This window comes from Ornithodoros turicata, chromosome 1 (genome assembly GCF_037126465.1).
Source record: "Ornithodoros turicata isolate Travis chromosome 1, ASM3712646v1, whole genome shotgun sequence".
In the NCBI taxonomy this organism is placed as follows: domain Eukaryota; kingdom Metazoa; phylum Arthropoda; class Arachnida; order Ixodida; family Argasidae; genus Ornithodoros; species Ornithodoros turicata.
In genome coordinates this window covers 228,828,034-228,851,804 of record NC_088201.1, presented here as the reverse complement: position 1 = coordinate 228,851,804, position 23,771 = coordinate 228,828,034, and the positions used below count along the sequence as shown (strand labels likewise).

General features: G+C 47.3%; 1 protein-coding gene across 2 annotated transcripts in view; it reads right to left on the bottom strand.

Annotated features, from left to right (window-relative positions):
* Positions 1 to 1,502: 1,502 nt before the first annotated feature.
* Positions 1,503 to 23,771, bottom strand: part of LOC135377127 (uncharacterized) — an 83,573-nt gene continuing 61,304 nt past the window's right edge. The window contains exons 1-6 of one of the 2 annotated variants that reach the window (XM_064609436.1): positions 11,773 to 11,901; positions 7,246 to 7,370; positions 5,764 to 5,832; positions 4,039 to 4,172; positions 3,922 to 3,974; positions 1,503 to 1,657 (exon numbers count right to left, since the gene is read on the bottom strand). In XM_064609436.1, the coding sequence (XP_064465506.1) occupies positions 1,542 to 1,657; positions 3,922 to 3,974; positions 4,039 to 4,172; positions 5,764 to 5,832; positions 7,246 to 7,370; positions 11,773 to 11,836 (561 nt within the window). In that variant the 5' untranslated portion in view covers positions 11,837 to 11,901 and the 3' untranslated portion in view covers positions 1,503 to 1,541. Of the gene's footprint in view, positions 1,658 to 3,921; positions 3,975 to 4,038; positions 4,173 to 5,763; positions 5,833 to 7,245; positions 7,371 to 11,772; positions 11,902 to 23,771 lie in introns of those variants that run through there. The other variant, XM_064609435.1, reaches the window with a different exon arrangement.

Genomic DNA, 23,771 nt, shown 5'->3' with positions numbered 1-23,771 from the left:
CATTAATTTAAATTTAGCTTTACATCGTAAATGCTTAAAAGATGAATGAGTGGAGAAAAAACTCGTTAACGTATGCAACCACTTTCGAGTCATCCAAATATTACTTCTCTTGTTTCCTCGATCCGGGTGTAAAGGCAGCGCCAAAAAGGTGTGCGCCATGGGACAAGTCAGTTACACCAAAAAAGTGTTACAAAACTCTACTGTGCAGGGTACTTGAAACCGCAACTCCCCCCACCCCGCTCCTTCTCAAGTTAAACGCCTGGGTCACATGACATTGGTTCGTCCCCAGGTGGAGTTACGGTTATGTCCAGCTCTCACTTGGCGAACGCCTCACGAGACGTCGTGAACGGGCGGCGGATGTAGAGGTGCATTTCCGCCGCCAGGTCAAGGCGCACGACTTTCATGTTCCCAACACAGTTACCTTTGTCTGTATCACCTTATTGATCGCCAACGTATCATTCTCAGGAATATGGAACAAGGTCAAAACTTGGGCGGGTTGGTATGACATTTTAAAATCGGTAAAACCCCAGTGCGAAGGTAAAACAGGGGGACGTGACGAACACAAACTAAGCGACGGCACACAGCACCTGACTGCAACCATATGAGTTTATTTCTGTCACTACCTTCCTTTTAAACCCAATACCTCCTCTCCACACTAGCACAGCATCACGCGAGAAAACATTCTACGCAAGAAAACATTCTATCTTATCAGACAAAGTTACAGACGGCACACTTATACACAAGTTCCCCAATTTCTTTATCGTTAAGGCTTCGAAATATACCAACGCCCCTCATTTCTTGTTTTGATTAAAAACTTCTGTGCTATTTAAGTCGGGTTCGCATCCCTTACACCGTGCGAGGTGCCCACCTAGTGTCGTTTCCATTCTTTTCCTATTTTTGATTATGTTCCATTAGCCTCGTGTTTAAGCAACGTGTTGTCTGTCCTACATATTTCTACGCATATTTTAATGGAATACAATATACTACCCCTATAGCACACTTAACGTACTTTGTTTGATGTCCAGCTTTACAACCAGTGTTCCGCTCCTTATTTACCCTATTAAGTAGGGAATTAAGACCCCACCCCTTTCTAAACACGACGTCTACCCTAAACTTCATAGATAATTTCTTTAACCTATGCGATGCCTTATGCACATACTTAATGACGGCGAACTTATCCTTCTCTCTAACCTTTTCTCGTTTCTCTCCTTTTAATAAACGTGTTAACACACGACTCAACATATCAGTAATAATTGCTTTCGGATAACCAGCCCTCTCAAGTCTATGTATCTGCGCAGCACAACTCGCAAACATTCTGTGCTCACAGGATCTCTCGAGCGTGTACACCGCTCATAGCCCCAGTACCTCCACGGCGGTAAGAGTACCCCCAAAGTGCTTTAAGTACTACTCAAGTACCGAATACTTCAAATACTGCCCATCACTGCGTCTTTCCATTGACTTAGGTGCGCCAAAATAGCAGTATTCATCAGCACAGAGCTTCACATGGATGGTAAGTTGCGAACGACAATGAGGCTGTTTACTCACAGGCGTGCGAGCTCGGACCCAGCGTAAGGCAAGGCGTAAAAAATACTCGCAATGTCGTTGACGAGAACCACCTTTCTTTCGTCGTTACATATTCCGCCCTCCCACGTGATACCTAAAAATAAACAGAAGAGTGTTATTCTCTGGCTCCAAACATTGTTCCCATTGGTCCCGTTACATTGTAACGGGACCCATTCCTTCATTCCCCGCTTCCCCTGGCTCCCAGCTTCCCAGCTCCCGTGGCTCAGTGGTTAGCGTGCTGGCCATGTCACCTCGAGACTGGGAGGTGCCGGCTGTGCTGTCTGGGGTTTTTCCTGGGTTTTCCTCAGACGCTTTCAGACATATGTCGGCACAGTTCCCTTAGAAGTCTGCCCAGGACGCACATTCCCCCAGGGCGTGAGTCGTGACGTTGCCCACATACGTGAGGCCGACAACGGCAAGCCCTATCACCACCACCACCACCACCACCCGCTTCCCCTCCAGCAATGGCCCAAGCAGCACATTGTACTGAAAGTCGAGTGCAATAGGGGTGGACGGTATGTGTCTTATCAATGTTCTTCAGTTTCGCAATCCTGTTCAAGGCCTTCCACCTACCCGTCCACCCCTATTGCACTCGACTTTCAGTACATTGTGCTGCTTGGGGGGGGGGAGAGTATCGCCCCCGGCGATGAAACTCTCCACCCATGATCCTGAAATAAAGTTGTTTGTTGTCTCGCTCCAAAAGCAATATCTGTAAGACAGCGGGGAAAGGAAGAAGAAACTGGGGTGGGGGGAATATACATTTATTAAAAGGAAAGGTCTGCCAGAAAAAACTAAACAAGAAACTGATACGTCGCAGGACACATTGGCATCAGATGAAGGACAGCGACACAGCTGTTCATGTGCCGGTGGCGTCTTCCGCAAAGTGGAGCCGCATGCGCGTCTGTACGCCCTCGTCGTCAAAGCTGATGCGGCTTAGAATGGCAGTAGCTGTGATTACTATTCCGTCAGAGACACCGAGCTTGCAAGTGATCAACGCGGATTGAGATAACTGCTGTCACTGTAACATTGCTCGCCATATCCGTTATCTCGTTGTTTGTGTCTTCGCTTCCTCTCGCAGACTTGTCGACGATGCAACGTACAGGACACCTTCTTCAAGAAATTAGACCCTTAACTGCTATCGCCGTAAAACATGCTTCAGTTCGTTCTGAAGTTCCAGTTTTTCTTTTTTTAATCTATTAAAGCACCGCTAGTGCCGTAAGAAACTGCTGCCGTAGCAAGCTGGGAGCTGAATTTGTCGCTGGAATTCAGATTCAGGTTACCTCGAACAAACGTCAAGGGATTAGCGCAACATTCAGTGCCCTTCTTGTTACTTGGCTGTTTTTGATGTGTTTTTTCCTAAATGCATCCGGCATTTTTAGTGTCTCTTCTCCAGAGCTCCGCCCCATGTCACACCCAAGGTGGAAGCCTTTACGTTGTTCGATTCGGTTCGGCTTCAGCTCCGCAGCAGCGCAAAATATACCGTCTCCAACCGGTTTGAACCGGTAAAACCGGTAACGATGTTAAATATGAGCGCTTTCCCCTGTTAGAGAGGAGCCGACAGTATTTTGATATTTTGAAAAGGTAATTTTCTTCCGGGTTCACAGAAGGACAGTCTCTGGAGTCCACAGGAGTCAATTTGTGGGAGTTGCATCATTAGCTACAACTGCCTTCCTGCAGGAACAAAGTCACTCATACCAGTTTAGGAACAATGAGACTAATAGGTTGCTGAGGAATCTCACACTCGGCATTGAAGAGCAGCATCAACAGAACCGAGGAATATAGACTTTGCACGCAGTCAAGGTACTGATGCCACTACTCCTGTGAGGACCACGAGCCAACTGTGTGCAGGAGCGGCATGTACATGTGGGCACATAAAGAGCGGGCCCCCAGAGTGACTGGGTGAGACGGGGATAACGTTCGTACCGAGCGAAATTCACCGAAAACTATCCTATGTGCGAGTGCCATCGATTTGAAAAGACTGCTGGGAAACTTGAGAAGCACCTCAGAGGGCGCATCAGGTGGTACGAGTCCATTACATCTCAATCCTTATCAAGGTCTTACAACTATACTGTGGCCAGACCCAATCTGTGTCTACAACGCTTTGTCTGCTGAGTAACAATTTTTTTTCATGCTGTTCAATACGGGCTCCCTCAACTGATATTACTTCTGTAGGATGGGAGAAGCGTAAGCTTGCCCACATCACGGTTCAAAAATAGTACTGCCCTCGCCCTAAAAACGGTAATGGTCATAGTCCACAAACATCACATTTTTATCAGCATTAAATCGCGATGTCTGCGAATGTATTCGTGCACTGTATATCGACACCTCAATAGACAGACAACGCCGCTGGTGTCGTACCTCGAGGACTGTACAATTTCTTGCCGTGGCTGTCCTTTGTGAAAACCTTCCGTCTGCAATATGAGGAAAACAATAGTTATTATAGTACGGGACTAGAAAGTACCGGATAATACTCACCCGCAAAAAACAAACACGATGTCCGACGAATTCATCTCCGGTCGTGTGCTGACGAATTTTGCGATCGAACCGAGACTTGCGTTGAAGTCCACGTCGTTGTCAACCAAGGTAAGAGCAGGTGTAAACCCCGCCTCCTACAAGTACGGACGATCCACCACGTTTAAAATTGCGGGAACTCTCTTAGACTTAAAAGATGTGGCGACAAACATGGCATCATGTTCCAAGTTCCAGTAAAGCATCTTCTGAACCGTAATACATATACACCAAACGTGGTTATTGGGCTAAATCAGCAATAATACCTTCGGAAAAAGAAAGGAAGAAAAACCACGCGCGTTGAAAGTGTATACAAACTCAATCTAGAAAGCGGGAAGTTGGTAGGGGAAAGCAAGCATAGCAAAAGCGGCAAGCACACTGGAGAAGCAGGAGGAGAGATCCACAGCGCGCTTTGCTCCGTGCACTGTAAACTGAAAAACACCCTTATGGGGGTAAATGGCTTGTCCTATAACTCACACCACTTTCTACACCGTATGGTCTGGAACACCATATTTAGAGGATGCATTCTGTGTAAAACACGCTTTGAAATGGTGCTATGCCTTGAAAATGCCGTCGTTTGCACCCTTTCTACACCCGTTTAGGGGTGTGTAAGGTTAAACATCCTCCTAAACGGGTGTATAAAGGGTGCAAACGACGGCATTTTGAAGGCATAGCACCCTTTCAAAGGGTGTTTTACACAGAATACACCCTCTGAAAAGGGTGTTCCAAACCATACGGTGTAGAAAGTGGTGTGTGTTATAGGACAAGCCATTTACCCCCATAAAGGTGTTTTTCGGTTTACAGTGGTGGTTAACATGCCTGTGTAGCGTGCTGTTAGTGGCTAGCTGCAGGCTGTGGCGAGCGGTGTGTAAGACGAGGGACGGCGTAAAATATCTCGCGTGCATACGCTGCTTCAAGAACAGTATGCCACGGCCATGAATTCTGCGTGCAAAAATCTCGTATATTAATCCGTAAAGCGCATAACTACATCCGCTGCATCTGAGCATCATAGTAGTTGATAGAATACACCCGATCATATGTAGTACCCCCATTGTACCGTCCAAGCTACCGTCTCATCCGTAAACGTCGATCGCGGGGGGGGGGGGGGGGGGGAAGCTAAGCCCCATCGCACTGCTGGAAAATTCCTGAAGGAGCCAGATGGACGAAAACGCAATTATGCTTATGAACAAAGAACGGTAGTTTATGTATATTGATCTGTACAAGTTGTACCAGATGGCGCTGCGTTCGCTGTTATATCACCAGGACCATAGGAAGGGTCGGGCTGTCCTCCCCCCCCCCCCCCGCACCACCTTTCCATTTTTTGAATTGATCTGAAGCCGTGCCTACATCATGTTGTCGTTAGACCCAAACCGCACCCGACACTCTCGCAAAGTCCCTGAATTAACCCCTCATTACGCGCGGTAACCACAGGGACTACATTACCGTTTATCGGACGCAACTGACGCTGCGGTACCGTACGGTGATTAAAGAACGATAAAATAAAAAAAAGTACTTCCTTGAGTCCATCAACCTATCATCCCCTGTTCTTACCTGTAAATACAAAGAGAGAGAGCGTGTTAGTTCAAACTAAACATACTGGACGAAAGCCAAGGAACACTCGGACGGAACACACGCTTGTCCTGTGTGTGTTCTGCCAGTGTGCTCCGTAGCCGTCGCTCCGTACGTTCTTACCTCAGCGTACAACCTCGAAACCTCAAACTTGATTCTCGGATTGGTCATCCGTGCAAAAATGACATTGATCTGAAATTTCAAATCACGGCAAGAGCGTATATTAGCACCTGTCAGATAGGACGTAGCGTTAATAACTCTCCATTAAGCAATTAAATCATATTAAGCAATTCTTACGTGTACCATGCTGTGAGTGCAGAAAGAACACATTGTAAACTGAAAAACGTCCTTATGGCTGTAAATGGCCCGTCCTGTAACTCACACCACTTTTTACACCCTATAGTCTGGAACACCCTTTTTAGAGGGTGTATTCTGCGTAAAACACCCTTTGAAAGGGTGCTTTTCCTTGAAAATGCGTTCTTTTGCGCCCTTTTAGGATGGTGTACGATTGTTAAACCCCCTCCTAAAAGGGTGTTAAAGGGTGCCAAAGACAGCGTTTTCATGGAAAAGCACCCGTTCAAAGGGTGTTTTTACTCGTTTACTGTTTTCACGTCGTTACTTCATTACTGTGTTGGGTCACAGATACGACGATACCAAAATTTTCAAACCAACGACAGGAGAATCGCTCAGAATCAGTTACCGAAGACGTTCATCTATTACATCCACTTTGCAAAACCAAAGAAAGTACATCAGTAAACATACTTGACCACAGTTGATCATTGCTATATTGTTCCACCCACAAACGCCTTTTGGAGTAGCCAGTCCAGACTGGACTAACATATCCATATTTTTCTATGATGTCCACTCCGATCTATTAGCCTTCGTAGAATTTTACAGGCAAGTACAGGCAAGCTGTACTTGTGTTACAACACGTCCCGAAGGATCAGCAGGTAGAGCTGAAGACCGCAAAATGCTGTCGCTAAGCCTGTTATGCCACTCCAGCGATTCCTAAGCCTGTTCTAGGGCATCCTTGTCTTCTAATTTATCTGCAGACTTACTGCACAGCGTTCTCGCCAGGGACCGCTATTGTAGACTAGAGGCAACTAAGGCACTGATAATGTTGACAAATGGTTTAAACTGTCTGACGTTAAAGTTGTCTAAATTATGAATCATTCTGCTCCTACGAACTTGCACTGAGATGGTTGGGCTGATGCAGCGAGTGTAGCGAAATCGAAGAGGCGTACCGGAAACGACCTTTTCGAATGCTTCGGTCGTTGTCATGCTCATTTCTACGTACTAAACTAAAGCTTCCGATCCGCCTGCAGTAAAGCACCTTGTCTGCTCAGGTTCTCCGTCGAGGTTGGAAAGAATATATGAGGAAGGCCTGCATGCCTGTATATTTCTAGAAAACGGGGATACAAGCACTGCAATCAAGGACCTGCATCTATCACGGTGAAATGTACCCCGTGTTGAATACCAATAATTGAAGGCCAGTGATATCCAATGTATATTTTGTACTAAGAAATAAATTAGATTACTTTGTGGGTACCCGCCGTGTGAATAATGCAACGCGCATATATCATTCTGTGGCGTCCGGTTGCTTACCGCATTGAAGAACGCAGCGGCATACTGCGTTCCCAAGGTTTGGTTACTGAAATTAGCCTGGAAGATGTCGTCATAGGCGACGAAAACTTGAAATGTTATTTGCTGTGGGAGTCCGCCCGTTCCACCTGTGAAAGCATGAAAGCAGAGAGGATAACTCAGATGTTCCATGCCTGATCTACGCAGTAATGTGATGATTTGGCTCTCCAATGGCCGTGGTGATTGCTATGATGCAAGTGAAAAAAGACAACAAAAAAAGAACATTGCTTTCTATTGACTCAACCGTGAAGCCGCACGAGAGCGCATGAAGAATAAATTATTTCGTTCTAAAGATATCGTTCATAGACAGCTTGTGTCACGTGACTTATACTGGCGATCTCGGAAGCTTTCTTTACAATACCCTATTATTTATTTTCGCCCACATGGCAGCGAAGCTATCTTTATTGGTTCCGTATTTGCGCACTGGGGCGTCACCAGCGATCACCGTCGTTGGTGACGATCACCGGTCGTCGTTACCCTGCAAGCCATAGACGTCTGTGGAATGTCCAGGTGTTATCCCAAACTGGATGTTCGGATGTCCCATGGATCATTGCAGAGAGCCCGTAGACGTCACATGTACGTCCGGGAGACTATGGTTTGTCCTTTTTTTTTTTCTTCACATCTCATGAACGCCTCAGCGATGTACTTTGGGTTATTTTGATATTCGCAGGATATTCTCAAATCCTCGGTTTTAGTTAATGTAAGCGTGCTCCTTCAGAGATGTTACACTGTAATCCAGTGCGATGTCACACCTTCTCGTTAGATATGTGAAAATGTTTTTTGTCATTTTATAGCTGTCTTCGTGGCAGTGCAAGGTTCATCAGAGTACAGTATAACACTGTGTGACCAACATATGTGCCGTACCTTGCACTATGCTTGAAGATATTGCGTTGGGCGCAGAGGGAAACAGCAGTAACCTCCATTTCCGAACTGAATGAACTACAAATTAAGTTTACAAGTCAAGTGTGGTCTTCGCGACTCCCGTATATCTGCATCGAATCAAAGTACACCCAAGAGCATTCCAGATACGCCTTCGTGTCAAATATTTTAATTCAGGTTATCGCCGCTATACTATGATTACGTGCTGAGTGGATCTGTAAAACGAATGTTTCTCTGTTGCATGAAGAGTGCTACGTAAATACATTGCTGTTACTTATTTGTTGCATGCTTTTACATGTTCAGCCTATATCTCGCGATCACAGAAGCTATTTTTGCTTGCTGCCAGCACTATGGAAAAGTTACAACGAAATTGACATTCGGAAAGATTCTTTAAACGTCCCACATTCATCCGTATATCTCCAGAGGGCTCCATATGACATTCCTACGACGTTAAATGAGTACTTGAACCCTGCTCTCCTGGATCTCCGATGGTTATCCCTGGGTCTCCGGGCTTATTTTTGAGATATGTAAACATCATGAGCACGATACCCTGCAGACCACCTAGGATATCTGTTTCTTTGTTGTTGTTGTTGTTTTTTTCTTTTTAAACGAAAACGCGAATACGTCGTTGTGGGATGTTCCCTAGATATCCTGTGAATGTCCAGGTATTCCGGACGTTCGCGGCCTTGTAGGCATGTCCCAGGGATATTAATGGGATCTAGGATACCTGTTTTTTGCTTTTTTTGAAAAGACGAAAACGCGAATACGTCGTTGTAGGATATTCCCATATATCCTGCGGATGTAGAGATATTGCGGACGTTCGCAGCCTTGTAGGCGTGTCCCAGTGATATTAACGATATTCTGGGCAGATCAAAATTTGTCTTCAACGCGAACGTCGAGCATCGAATTCATCACCTCAGTCTCCTTTCCCAACGCCGACGGTCATAGACTCACGGAGTACCTGCGAAAGCGGAGCAAACGCGCAGAAACGCACTTGCAAAGTTACGAAATGGCGAAGAACGGGCACGTAAGGATTCCGGTACACCCACAAGAGAGCAAACGAAGCGGGCTTCCTGGCGGCGCTTGCGCGTGTGCTGCCATACCGGAGTTCGTTCACAAATGGTGTTGGCTGTCCCGTGTGAGCTGAAACAGCGTCTGCATCACTACCGTCGACCAATCGTCTCGTTCATCGTGGCATCGCCCATGCACAAAAGCGATAGGCGCGACAGAGACCAGGGGAGTTCATCGGCCAGCGTCTATTCATTAACGTCTATGAACTCTTTAGCTCTGCCCTTTGCCGACCTAAGGTCTTAACAAACGTCTATCTTGCATTTGGTAACACATCTGCTGTTCCGTTGGTTTATTCATCAACATCTGTCCTCGCCAAACGGGGACGTCATCTGGGCCGCCACGTTGTCATCACCGGTCGTCAACGACCAGCTGGACCACGCCGTCTTCCCAGCTGTCTGTCCCTTCGTGTTCCCTAGTCTCGGGGTTTTTCCATTATGCATCATCTTCACCAGCTCGCATGCTTCCTAGCCATTTTTTCACTTTCATTCCCATTTGTGCCTGACATGGCGCAGCCGACAGGACCAGCAGTATTCCGTTCTGTTACGAGAGAAGAATGTCTTGTTTTTCATTCGTTTCTCTCTCTTTTTTTTTTCATTTGCAATTTTCATTTGCCCCGGCATGAGGTATGCTTTAGGTTCATTGGGTCAGATTCTCCTGCGGCATCTATTCAAAAGTTTTCAGTAGTCACTGTTATGTTCATCTCCTTTTCGGAGCATGATAAGACTTTCTCGAATTTGTCGCTCAAGCTATAACCTCTCGGAGGTCACAAAGTTTCCTTACCTTGCACGTTTTCTTTGTCGCTCCACATCATTCTTTAAGGCTTACTAACGATTTATCTGAGGTGAACGTTATGCACTGATGCGTTTTACGGCTCCGACCACTAAGAATAGCGTTAGCCAGACGGTCTTTATCACTTCCGCGTTAGTCGTACGCAGTTACGGCGTAACACTTTGCCTCCCAAGTCCTCTGCCGTCAACGACCAGCGGGGCCACGCCATTATCTCATTTGTGCCTGACACCCGATACGGAGGACGTAGCGTCGCTTCTCTTTCCTGACTTAACGTCACGATTCATACTGCGCGTGTCCCGCGAGCGTACATATTTTGTGGAATTATAAATGGGCGCATCCGACGAACGTCGATTCTTACTAAAGGGCAGACATTGCGAAGATCGGCTCCCGCTGTCAGCCACTCAGCCACTCTAAGGTCAGCCCTCGTTCTGAGACTGGAACAAAAAGAAGAAAGAAAGAAAGAAAAACAAACGAACACAACACAGCCCTCATGGTCTGTCCTCGGAAATCCAGACGGCAAATGGAGTTGAACCAGCTACCTCCTCGCTCTATTGGCAAATAAATAAAAAGAAAATTAAAGGATTACACTATGCGGCTGGTGGCTTGCCGACGACATACCAAGCAGCCTCATCCAACGAATGGGGCACAACATACTCGCTTCACGTGCTCTCCTCAAAAACATGTAAGGGAGTGTATGAGGAGAGCGAGTGCGCGTTTCATTCGTTGAATTTTTTTCGTTGAAATTCGTTAAATGAGGAAATGTACTGCTGGCGTAGCATAGTGGTTAGCGTACCCGAAGGGTAACCGAGAGTTGCGTGCTTGCATTGCTGAAGTTCTCCGGTCTTTTCACCGAACGGGGCAAAGTTTCGACAAGCCAATCACACGCTGGAGCTAATACAGGAACAGTGTAGTGGCCTCGCCACCAATGCATCCACCACGAAGTATGCTGGAACAATGCTTATACCCTCGCCTACGTTACGTCGCCATGTCCTAATTGGCTCTATCTCCACCTCCGATCACCTCCTGGCCCTGCGCTATGGCGCGGTGAAAGCTCTTAGTAGTAGGGAAGCAAAGATGCAATGCTTGCACAGCCCTCACCACAAATTTTACATAGCGAGCAATGATTATTCTACAGTGTGCTACACGAAGGTCCCCCTTGCCAAGTGGGGCGGTATAATAACTTTTAATTTTCGTAACGATACTTGGGACATCGGCCATGTTCTGAGCAAGAAGACCCTCATTTGCAAAGTTTACTTTGAAGTTGGAAATTTACGAATACGGACCATCGGCGAAAATATTCCAGAAAAAGTCTTCCTCCGAGACTAATTTCTTCCGGTAATTATTTGGTATTGGTTTAGAAGATTGCGGCGCGGATAATAACGGTGCCGTCAGGTTGGCCTGCCATTAGCCCGTAGCAGGCCATCGTAACCGGCGTAAATGAACGCGGTTTTTTAAAAGCCTTTATTTTTATTCCGTGTTTGCGCCGCGCAGCAACCGTGGCTATGAAGCGCGTACAGATGTGACCAGAGGGAGAGAGGACAGCAGGAAGGAGTGGGGGACAGGAAGGATTAGTATGCGTTCGCCTCACGCAATGTATCCGCTCTGAACAATGACACAGCAAGCCATACAGCAAAGTTTGGCTAGGGCTATAACCAGCGGAAGCTAAGACACAAGATCGCGAAATAGAAGTCCAACAGCAGCTATCACCACGAGGGGTGGTTACCTCCATCTATGCAACAACTTCAGACATACCCGGGTTCGGATTTCCAACAGCAACTCCCGAGAGAGCGCAAAATATAACGAGGCACGTCTTCATTTTCTGGACGGCTCTGTATGTGTTCCGCTCGACAGCTTCACGCTGAATATGCAGACGTGGCCGTACCCTGACATGATATCACATTTCAGTAACAATAGAGTACAGCAGATTTCGGCAAACACCAGATATGCCACGGGTTAACATGTTTCAATTTCTTTCAGGCAATGGAACAATGGTGTACAGTTGGATTAATTAGTACGATATAACTGTACAAACTTTTCCTTGAACTTTAAAGCATAAATTAATGTTTAATTAACGCGCATATGCAAATGAAAGGCTTCTTGCTCACAATATGACCCTTTCTGCGTTGCACTGTTTTCTTCCAGGAATGGAACAATGCTTGGCATTAACACATGCTCTGTGTGTTCTGATTAGATATGTCACGAACTTTTTTGCGAACCCGCGATTCGACTGTGAACCTAGTGGTTCGCAAGGTTCGACGAACCTTCGAATTTCTTGTCAGTTTCGCAAAGGTTCGCAAAGGTTTGGAGCTGAATTTAGCGGAATTTTTTCGTGGGGCCTCGGATGACAGGCAAGCGACAAAAGTCGTCCCAAAACCAGAGCCCACTAGGGTTCTGGCTTCGTGGTAAACGAAGTTTCTGCATTTAACATTTAACTGCTAACAGTTTTGCGTCGTTCTCCTTACGTGCTTTGCCTGTTTACTGTGCGAAGGTATACGTATAAGAACGCTAGGTGGTACCGTGGTAGGCGCAGGTATAAGTTCCTGTTGCTAGAAAAGTACAAATCGAAGGAAAGTTAACTGATTTATCGAACATACCGTACATGAGGCCATATTGTCAGATATCATTAAACCTAATTAAGCCTTGAGTGGCGTACGTTGGACTGTTTACGTTTCCGGGCAGGTCACGCCAGCGCAAGCGCAGTGAAGTCGGACTTTTGCGAACTTCGAACTTTTTCTGAGAAAAGTTCGAAAGTTTCGAACTTTTGCGAACTCGAACCTTGCGGGGTTGGTGACATCACAAGATCTGATGCTTCAACAACGACGCAGTAAGACGTGTAGCTCTTGAGTTACTGGCTGCAAAGTTATGGTTCCGAGTTCGCGTGTATACTTTTGTTCCGGCCTAACAACTATTTCGGACATGTTCGTTCCAGTAACGTTCATTCTTAGGGTCACTGCGTCACATTTCAAACGCCCAGGTTAGTTGCCTACGGGTTAACCTTAAGCAGGATCTTCAAATGCGTTCTTTCAAGTTCATAGCCACTTTTTGCGAACTCGTTCCCTGCTGCAGTTTTGGAGGACAGAACAGTGTCGCCACACCTACCGAGTTGTGTGGAGATCTGCAGCGGCAACACATCGGCAACAGCTACAGATCTACAGGTTATGTCGAAACCTACATATTTTTTGAGTCAGTGGTGAAGCAATATCCTCAGCATGGCCAACAGAAAATATACGAATATACAGAACAAGCAGTCAAGTTGTTGGATATTCGTTTGTAGCGGGCCGTGGACAATGACGAAGATGGCCACGCGCCTGGAGCACCTGCCTGAGTTCCACCGTCGCGGCCATGGAAATAGGCCACCGTCATCGCCTCTCCGTGGAATATACCATCATCGCCGGTCGGGACTCATGTAGAGGAAGACTATCGTCCTCTACACGTTCAAAAATGTGACGAATGTGTGTGTTTGTAATTTCACATCGTGTTAGGAGAATTTACTGCAGGCAAAGTAACCCTGTTTATTCTCTCCCAGATGTAAAACAGAGGAGAGAGAAAAAAAAAGTCGAGGTCGTACCAAGTGGAATAGAGAAAAACAAAGAGCCTTTCAAAAACTTTCAAGAATAAACGCGTATGTACCCACTGTTAAAAATATATCTCCCAGAATGTACGCTTAAAAATCAACGCACAAAAATAATCCCCAGAAATACGCCGAAATATCCCCGTTTAAATAAAAACGCTAACGAATCCACGGTTAAGAATATTAGCACGTTTCAGAATCCACCCAAATCCACCTTACAATTGCCAGAGTCATGTGGTATAGCCAAAATAAAGGTGAACTGCAAGCAAGGGGGTTAAACTAACCTCACAGGACCAAACTAGACTAAACTATCCCAAACTAACCGAAACCAAACTAAACTAACCTAACATACCCTGACCTAACCTAGGGCTAATTGCAATAAATCTGCCTCCGTGGTAGATGGTGAGGGGATTTTGAAACCGTTTATTTTTAATGGTCGGTTATTAAACGGTGCTCTCCACGCGGGTATAGTATGTGGTTTATTTTAGGAGATATATTTTTAACCGTGTATTTTTAAGCGGATTATTCTTGAACGTTTTATTCGTAAGCGGTTTATTCTTAATAGTGGATTTCGGGAACCCCCTTACCGGGTGGCTTAGAGAGCCCGTGTTGCGCTCTGGCACATTGTTGTTATGTGAGATTCGTACACAAATGACTACGATGTAGCTGATGTAAGTAACAGCAAGTCGCCAAGTATTGGTGGGAAAAAAGACGGAATCTTTGAGGCGAGGGGATGAATTTCAGTGCGGAATATGCTGGTTCCGCACTGACTTGCGGTTCGGAAACGCATCGTGCCTACTTCGGACAATGTACGTGGAATTCTTCTGCACCGATCAACGTCGAAATGGTCTGCACAGAACAGTCAATACCATGTCTAGGATTCGCAGAGGCCCAACCTCTCACCACTCACAAACTCACTTACCCTGCGTACTGCGGTTGGTGCGCTGGTTTTATGTGTCATTAAACTGTTCGTTGGAGCTAGCGCCTGTCCCGTCTTCTCTTCTTCCGTAGTGTCTTTTTAGCGCTTTGTTTTTTATCTTCATGTCTAGTCACCAACGTGCCCAACAGCGAGTCCACTTGAAACTCACTTATCGTATACACGATACCGTCGACCCACAAAAAAGATGCCGTAGGCGCGTTAAAGAGCAACTCTCGTGTTGCCTGCCCCCTTTCTGTAATTTCTTACCTATAAACACCGATGGATGTCATGGACTCCGTCCGGGGTTTTTGCAGTACGGGCTCTTGAGTCCAAGTAGTACAACCCTCGTTAATACGACCCCCGATAATCTGACATACGCGCTTTACGACCATACTCATGGGAACAATGCGGTGAAATCTCTGCAAATCCCCCCGTTAATATGATGCCGTTAATTCGCATTATGACCAAAATTTCACCAGCTCCGGTGGCGCAGCGGTAACGCGTGCGCTTGGAGACTGGGAGGTCCGCGGTTCGAATCCGCGGGCCGGCTGTGCCGTCTGGGGTTTTTCCTGGGTTTCCCTCAGATGTGTAATAGGCGTATGCCGGCACAGTTCCCCTGAAGTCGGCCCATGGACGCAGCTATCCTCCCCCCGAGCGGATTCCGCTTGGTCTTCCACTTCACCCTTTCCTCTCCTCCTCTCCACCACCTTTCCCTTCCCGAGAAACATGCCGCCTAATCAGGCAGGCAGACCTTTCGGGTTCCTCCCAACGACACTCCTCCTCCCTCCTCCTCCTCCGACCAAAATTTCGGGAACAACCACGCTCATAATAAGGAGGGTTCACTGCATACTGCATTGTAGTTTCACTTTTTTACGGTGTCTGTTGCGTTCAGGAACTAAATATAAAAACCTTTTGTTTTCGGTTTCCAGTTCCGGTTTTCAGTTCACACCATTAACCTGTGGGTAAGTCCGTCGGACGAGCGGGTACCCTTCGTCGCTGTCGCTCCTCAGTTGACGTCACTCGTAAATCCAGAACCGTATATAGAGAGAGTAATGTGACCTTTGGATCTTTTGCCGCTTCGCGGACGAAGCCTATTATGAAGTCAGAGTCGCACTTGCGCCGCCCGAGAGCCTGAATCCATGCGAAATCCGTGTACCAGCCAGCAGGTAGGCGCCATTTTGATGCAGTCCGCCGGCTGGTGGAGAGTAGTTTTGTCGCGTTCAATGTAATCAGACTTGTGCGTATTTGGAATATTGTATTTAAAATGCTGCATTTTAAATACAATTTACGGTATTTTGGTACTCTACTCAATACTTTCTGTTTTGTGTATTTGTACTCTATTTAAAATACATTTTATGGTATTTTCTGCTCAATATTCTAATTACATATTGTGGATCTCCCTCTTAGACTTTCTGTGTCTCGTATTTCCGTTGTCTTGCTTGTTCAGTGGAAATTTCATGAGTCCCTCGGACTTGACCCGGACATTGGCCCTTTTTCGGAAGTCCCCATTTAGAGATATTGACGCCCCTACGTACTAATCCTTGGCCAGTCAGAGTTCTATTATGTGTGCCCTGATATGGTTATGCCGAATTCTGACCTCGCTTTTCGCGAGGCTTTTCGTGTGCGTGTTTGGACGGGGGGGGGGGGCGGGGCCGGCTGCGGCGAGATTTCGTCGTTTAGGCTTAGCCCGACCACGCGCTGAAGTGATTGGAAGTGTGCAAGAAAGGTATCGCGGATAGCCCAGGCTTTTCGTGTTTACTGCGCATTTGTAGCGCAGGGTGTTGATGTTTACCGCTTAGATCGACCACGCGGCCAAGTAACTGGAACTGTGAAAAAAAAAAAATGAGGCCTAGCGCAGGGCGTTCAACCTTACCTTGCCACTCCCTCCCGGTATAACAAGGAGAAGCGTGCTGACACGTCATCGATGACGTTACGTGTGCAACGCGTTCTGATTTGCTTATCAGTGGGGGTCAGCGCCCTCTCCCTTTGGCGCGGAAACCAGTTTTCGCCAGTTGCTCCGGAGAATTGGGGATCGAAGGATCGGTCGAGCGGGGAGCAGTATTTCCCCTCAACCGTTCATTTACTTCTTGCGGCGTACTGTGCATTCAATTTCCGCGGTATTTATGACTCTATTGCAGTGAGTGCATTGTGTTCATATTTAATGCGTGTGTTGATGTGTCGGACAGATTGCTATCATTCCAATGCACACGTGAGCCGGAGTAGACAGGAGGAGTAAGCTATGGCGATGAATCCATTCTTGCGGTGCATGTCACTGGCCTGATTAGCCCTTTTATGAAAAGAAAACAGCGTGTTAAGAATGATTTCTGTGCTACTCTAAGTATGGCGGGAAGTGGATTGCGTTACGACTGATATAGTGCCAGAAAATTTCATTGAATTGTCGAAATCGCCCGCGTAGTTGAATTAGAAGCCGACCCTACACTGTTAAAACAGAACTTCACCACATAGCACGCTCCTAGCCAACCATCATTCCGAATGATATCATTCTGTGCACTGATTTGTTGAAAATGGGAGGAGGCGCCTATCTGGGACAGATTATCTTGTCCCAGATAGGCGCCTCCCCCCTGTTTTGAACAAATCATGACACGGCATGATATCATTCGGTATGATGGTTGGCTAGGAGCGTGCTATGTGGTGAAGTTCTGTTTTAACAGTGTACTGCGTACGTTAACCTTGGACACACAGCTAGGAGTACGTCTGATTGTTCCTTTCTTTCCCAGGTATCTTTTGACGAGAGACTGTACACTAGTTCCCAGACGTGGACTAATGCCCAGAGGAGTGTTCGGAGAGCGGATGACCTACTACGTGTGGTGTGTTGGCTCGGTAAGTGTGTCGTGTTCATATTTATGGCGGGCGTCGTTAGAGATCCTTCGTTAGAACGTATTTCTATTGATTGCGTGTGTCGATGTCTGCTGGCGCCGTTAGGGTTAGCCACTCTAGAGTGCCTGGGCGCGTGATTAGAGATGTGGTGTTAGCAATGGCGGAGAGTGTTCATATTTACGACGCGTGTCTGGGAGGGGGGGGGCAGGCGGCGGGTTTTCCCGAAAAAAAAAGGCTTAACCAGGGCGCGTGATTAGAGAGTGGTGTTAGCAATGGCAGAACGCGCAGAGTGTTCATATTTTCCACGCATGCCAGGGAGGGAGGGGGCCACCGCGAGAAGTGACTGGAACTGTGAAAAAAAGATATCGCGGGTAGTCCAGGCTTTTCGTGTGCATGATTGGACGGGGGGGGCGAGTGGGGCAAGATTTTTTCGTTTAGGCTTAGCCAGACCACGCGCTGAAGTGATTGGAACTATGCAAAAAAGATAGCGCGGGTAGACCATGCTTTTCGTGTGCGTGTTTGGACAGGGGGCGTGCATAGCATTGTTTAATAAGCGTTGGAGCGTCAGTGCGTGTTGAACTTCACCACATAGCGCCACTATGGTTTTGTCATTAGTTGTCTGCTTGATTTAGTTAATTTCGTGTGTTGAACGCGCGCTGTCTAAATTAAAAATGCACCCGAGCTCTATAGGGTTTATTGATCATCCAAGTTGTTTTTCTCTCAAACCAGGTTCTCTGCACATCATCAACTATATCGATGTTTTCTCGATCATGTGCTTCTTCCTGCTTATTTCGAACGCGTGCTGGCTTCCCTGCTTAGCATCACGATGAGTTTTTTGCACTTTGTTTAATACACATTGAAATGTTTTTTTTTTGTCTGGGTCTGTCACAACATTCGTTTTTAAGAATGAACGCTCTCCATTGCATCATTTGCCATTCTGCTTGATTGAAACAATTTTTAGGTTGAACTTCAAAGCACACACAGAAAACGATCCTAAGCTTGTTCCCAGGGGTGGGCTTGACCTAACGCACGCATGCAACTAGGTGAAGCCAACTTTACTCGTGTTGAGTGTGTTTTGAGATGTGTACCGTAAACACGTCTTTTTATTTCCCATTAGCAACTGTGGCTATGTGAACAGCGGGAGGCGGCGGCATGTAAGCTGTTCAGCCTTCGAACGCTGGCTCTCTAGAAGTATGAACCAGTTGGATAGAAATGAGTCACCAATGCATGGACTTTTTTTCACAGTCGCGTCGCAGCTGTCCAGCTTTGCAAAGAGGGTATACAACCGGCTAATTTATGTGTAGGGAACCTTCTTCGACGCCATCAGAGCATGTGGGAAAGGTTCATTGTGAACCAGTGAGCAGCCAGATGGAGGCATGGACCGATAGCAGTTGGAGCCTACTCCCCCCCCCCCCGGCTAAACCTATCTTATGGTAAAAGTTCCAATATCCCACATTTAAACTTATATTATCTCATCTAGAGATTAGAGGGAGTGACCAATAGCAGTTGGGTCTAGCGATGAGTGGAAGTGACCAGTTGCAGTTGGAGCCTGTTAGGGGGCTCTAGACATAAGTGACGAATGAGAGGCTTGCACTCAGATGGGCCAATGAGCAGACCACTTGCAGTTAGATGAACCAATAGCAATTGGTGTCTACCGAGGGAGCTGAGTGACCAATGAGCGGAAGAGATGAGCGGGACCAATGATCTCTCTTATGCCGCTGAACCAACCCAGTCTGAACGATGCCGCTGGACCAGGAGCCTGTTGTACCAAATAAAGGTTGAAATCCACGATTGCCGTGCGTCATGTCTGAAGCCGCTGCGTTGTGGTTTCGGAGTTACAGGCTAGCCAATCACTGTTCAGAAGGCTTAGTGTGGACCAATCAGGGCCAGCCATCGGTAGGCTTTGGTGTGAAGGGCCAATCACTAGGCTTGGCATGGTTTGGCTTAGAAGCCTGGATCAGTAGGCTTAGAATGGACCAATCAGCATGAAGCAGGCAGAGCTAGTGAAGAGTTGCGCCATCTGGTGTCGGTGGGCTTAGAACGGGCCAGCGAGGGCAAATCGGTAGGTGCCAATCAGAGCGCTTAGAAAGTCTGGGAGAGTGATCAGTAAGCTTAGCGTGGACAGGCTTAGAAGTCTGGATCAGTAGGACCAATCAACATGAAGTGGGTGCAGCCAGTAAAGAGTTGTGCCACGAGGTAAGTAGCGTGGACCAATCGGGCCCAGCCTTCGGTAGGCTTTGGTGTAAAGGGTCAATCAGTAGGATTAGAATGGACCAATTAGCATGAAGTAGGCAGAAATAGTAAAGAGTTGCGGCATCTGGTGTCAGTGGGCTTAGAACGGGCCAGCGAGGGTAGGGGCCAATCAGAGCGCTGGTAGAGTGATCAGTAGGCTTAGCGTGGGCCGGATTAGAAGTCAGTAGGCTTAGAATGGACGAATCAACGCAAAGTGGGCGGAGCCAGCAAAGAGGTAAGTTTGGACATATGAGATAAAGCTGTAGTGGAGTCGCTGCGATCTGATGGGCGCTAGTGCAGGCTATGTTCAGTGGGCCTAGAACGAGGGCAAGGGCGCTGGTGAAGGCTATGTTCAACTGGCTTAGTCAGCCAATCAGTGGGCTTAGAATGGGCCCATCGGTAGGGGCCGTCAGAGGGCTTAGAATGGACCAATGCCTTGGCCAGCCTTGGCCAGTAACGAAAGTGCTGAGAAAGAAGCAAGTCAATGGTCAGAGCTTCTCCTTGGTTCGCTGGTTCGGTTACGACAAAGAACACAACAGTTGGGTTCCGAGCAGCGACGTGGTCAAGATTGGGAAATGACGTCAGACATCTACGTCCACCTGCTCTCGAACGCCAGCATGGATAAGTTTCCCTCGAATAAACTCAACGCCTTCACGGTAGCTTTCGATAGTCCGCTTCAGCTCTCGAATCACTATAAAGTCGGTCTGATGGATCTCAGCATAAGCAACGATTTTTTAAATATCGGGTAGAAAGGCAAGATGCGAAAATCGAGGTTTCTTTCGAGGACACGGTCGAAGCCGGGAGAACTTTTCGTGTCACCTCGGATCTCAAGAGGCATTTTTGAAGAGCCGTTTCGGAATTTAACGTTTCTTTCGCCTACAATAAATCGCGATACGATTTCGTCTTACCCGTGGACGTGAAAGCCGTGGATTTGGACCCTCGGCTCGCACAGGCGCTCGACGCCTTGCTAGCGTCCCGCGAAGAACGTCGTGCGGTGAAGCCTCCCAAATTGAGCGAACGCGAAACCACCTCCATCTTATTGGAGCACGCCGCACCCGTCGCTTTTGGCGACGTCACTTTGAATTCGGAAACCACGTCCCTACGTAACACACTCAACAAGTATTTCCAGACGCACAAGCTGGACGCCTCGCTAGAATTCGCGGATAACGTCTACTCTCTCAAAACGCCGAAAGGGTTGCACGTACTGGAACCCTTTGTCAAGCTGCTACATTGCACACCCGTCGAGGGACACGGAGAAACGCTACGCGTCTCTCTCCCTGTAGCGCGCCAATTTTCTTTCACGATCAAGACGAAAATTCCTCGATCTTTGCAAGTACATCTGCCTCCCGGATATTATGCGACGCTGTAAGCACTTTTGGATGCGATTAACCAGCGCGTAGTCGAACGCGCGCGCTTCAGCTTCGACGGAACCGAACAGATATGTAAAATTCGGCTTTGCGAGGGCACCTCCACCCTAAGACTTACCGAGTACCTGGCCGTGCTTTTGTGCTTCGAATCGCGTACCGTGTTCACGGGGAAGGAGGAGAATGCCACGAGCTCTGTCGAGGTACTCCTGGAACCCCCGTTTCACAACATAATCGTCTACACGGATATTGTGGAACCCACGTACGTGGGGAGCGGGAAAAAACCGATATTAAAAATACTACCCTTTTATTACAAGAAGCACTTCATCACCTAGACGTTAGATAACATCCAGTATTTTAACCTGTCTCAATTCAAAATTCCCTCAGTGACGATCGTTCTCGCGGACGAAACGGGAAGACGTTTGCCGTTGCGGTCCAAAGGCAGAACCAATCTAACGTTGCATTTCAAATATGTACCGCAATTCCCCCAAAATAATTCCCGTGTACACGGGACCCCTTCTCCAACGAGGGGGTGGTGTGTTGAGCGACATATCCAAGTTTATCGTTCCCATCTGGCAGCAAATAAAACCGATCGTCAAGAGAACGTTGAAGCGCTTGGCGCGGAATTTGGCCGATGGCGAAGGAATATCGCGCGCAGTAAAAAAGACAGCCATAGCAACGGGGAGACACGTGCTGGATTCCATGGAGGGGTCTGGAAACAACAATGGGAAGAAACGCCGCAAAAGACAACAAAAGGTGCCAACATACGACGCACCTGCAGATATCTTTGGTACGCCATGAAGGTCACACATCTGCTGCGTGCTCCGTCCGTCATGACGTCAACGAAAGGAAAAATGCAGACGCAACGGTCACCGCATTGTCTTACGAGTGACGTGATGATATTCGAACCCCCTTCCATTCAATACGGCGTGGAGGATACTTCGTACCAACTCTTTTATCCGGTCAACGGGGTAAATAATTCCGTGATCGAATTTTCTATTCAAAATTTACAAAGGGCACACTTGAATCTCTACGGTAGCTTCGTGTCTATGACCGTGCGCATTGTTCGCGACGATGGGGGAGAAATGGACGAGAAAGATGTCGTTTTCCCAATAATCGTTTTCCCAATAATAACCATCTGTTGAGCGTCATGTTTAAGATGGTCACCATTTATGGGAACAACAAGCTCGTCAGTTCCAACGAATTGTACGCCTACAGGAGTATTTTGGACGTCGTGATTCATTCCACGCCTCTGGTCAAGAAACAGTGCACGCGGCTGAACTCTATGTCGAGGGCGACGAACATTTAAAGAACGATTACGACGTCTCGTCTCGCGGTCCGAAACAACTTTACGAAGCGACGAAAGGTGGGAAATACTTTACCCTGGTCGGTCAGATCAATACCGGCCTGTTTCAACAGCCGCACCTGATGGTATCTGCCGTCGAGATTCGCGTCGTTTTCCTCTTAAACAACGACGAATTTAAACTCATATCAGTTCCCAACGACAAGAAAACGTACAATTACGAGGTGGACATTAAAGAAATGACGTTACACTTGAAAAAGGTGACTGTGGAACAAAGAGCTGCACGCGCATGTAATCGAGAATAAAAGTTCTAGTGGAGACATGCTTCTCTCTCTCTCTCTCGCAGACAGGAGAAGCACGGGTCATCGTGGCAGTGTGGTAGCAGAATGGGTGTACGAAAAGAATGACCATTCCGTCATCGTGCTGGTGCAGTGACCCGCGTAATGACGACGCTGCGATGAAGATTCCCCTTTTCTGGCACGTCTCATCATCTCGTTCTGTTCATGAGATTAGACAAGACAGGGAGGGTGCAGGCATCTATCGTCCAACTTTTTGTATGTATTCAATAAAGATGTTTCAGTGAAAGAAAACACAGAGTCTCGTCAAAGTTATTCGGACTGTTTAATGCGTTGCATGTCAATAACCAAGCAGTATTTCAATAAATCAATGACAAAGTTGACGATGTAGACTGCTTGCAAATGTCGCTGCTTGCGCAGGGCGTGCTTAATATGAACGTTGCTGGCGTTGCTCCCAGTCAGTTGCTGGCTGGCTGTCGCGGAGAGCAGACGTGTGCTCGGTTGCTCCGCAGTCCCCGCGCCCGCTCAGTTTCTGGCTGGCTGTCGCGGAGAGCAGTCGTGTGGTATTCGCGCCCGCTCAGTTTCTGCCTGGCTGATGAGCAGTCGCCGCGGGGGAAAAGGTGAGTCATTTGCCGCGTTATTTCACCGCGCTCCTTTTCTCGCATGTTTGCCGTGCCCCCCGTGTTTAGCGGTGACCAACGAGTGATTTGCCGATGTTTGACTGCGCGCATGTTAAGCCTTTTCTCGCACGTTTAGACTTGTTCAGCAGTGACCAAGCCTTTTTCTCCGTGTTGACGCACGTTAAGCGGTTCTTGTGTTCAGTGTATAGGGAGTGTGCGACAAACTGGTAGCGCCGCGATGCGGCCTCCAGAGAAAGTATATTGCGTGATAGCCGCCGGGTAGCCAGCTTTGTTTACATGTGAACTGCGGGTATCTTTTTTTGCCACACTGGAACTGTTGCATCGCTAACTGTGCCAGCACCTAAAAGAACTCTTCATATTAGGGACCTGATCTTTCATTTGTCGTGATTTCTATGCTTCCAATACCGCCGAGGGCACTAGACTGGCAGCGAATAGCGTTTGTGAAGCGCGTTCGGCCATTGCATGAGGTGCCACAACATATTCTATTTCTTTTGTTCTAGTTTCAATGAAACTCAATGAGGACCTGCAAAATGATCAATGATTTACAGTTGCCACTTTCGTGACGGTGAAACACCGCTGGATTGTGA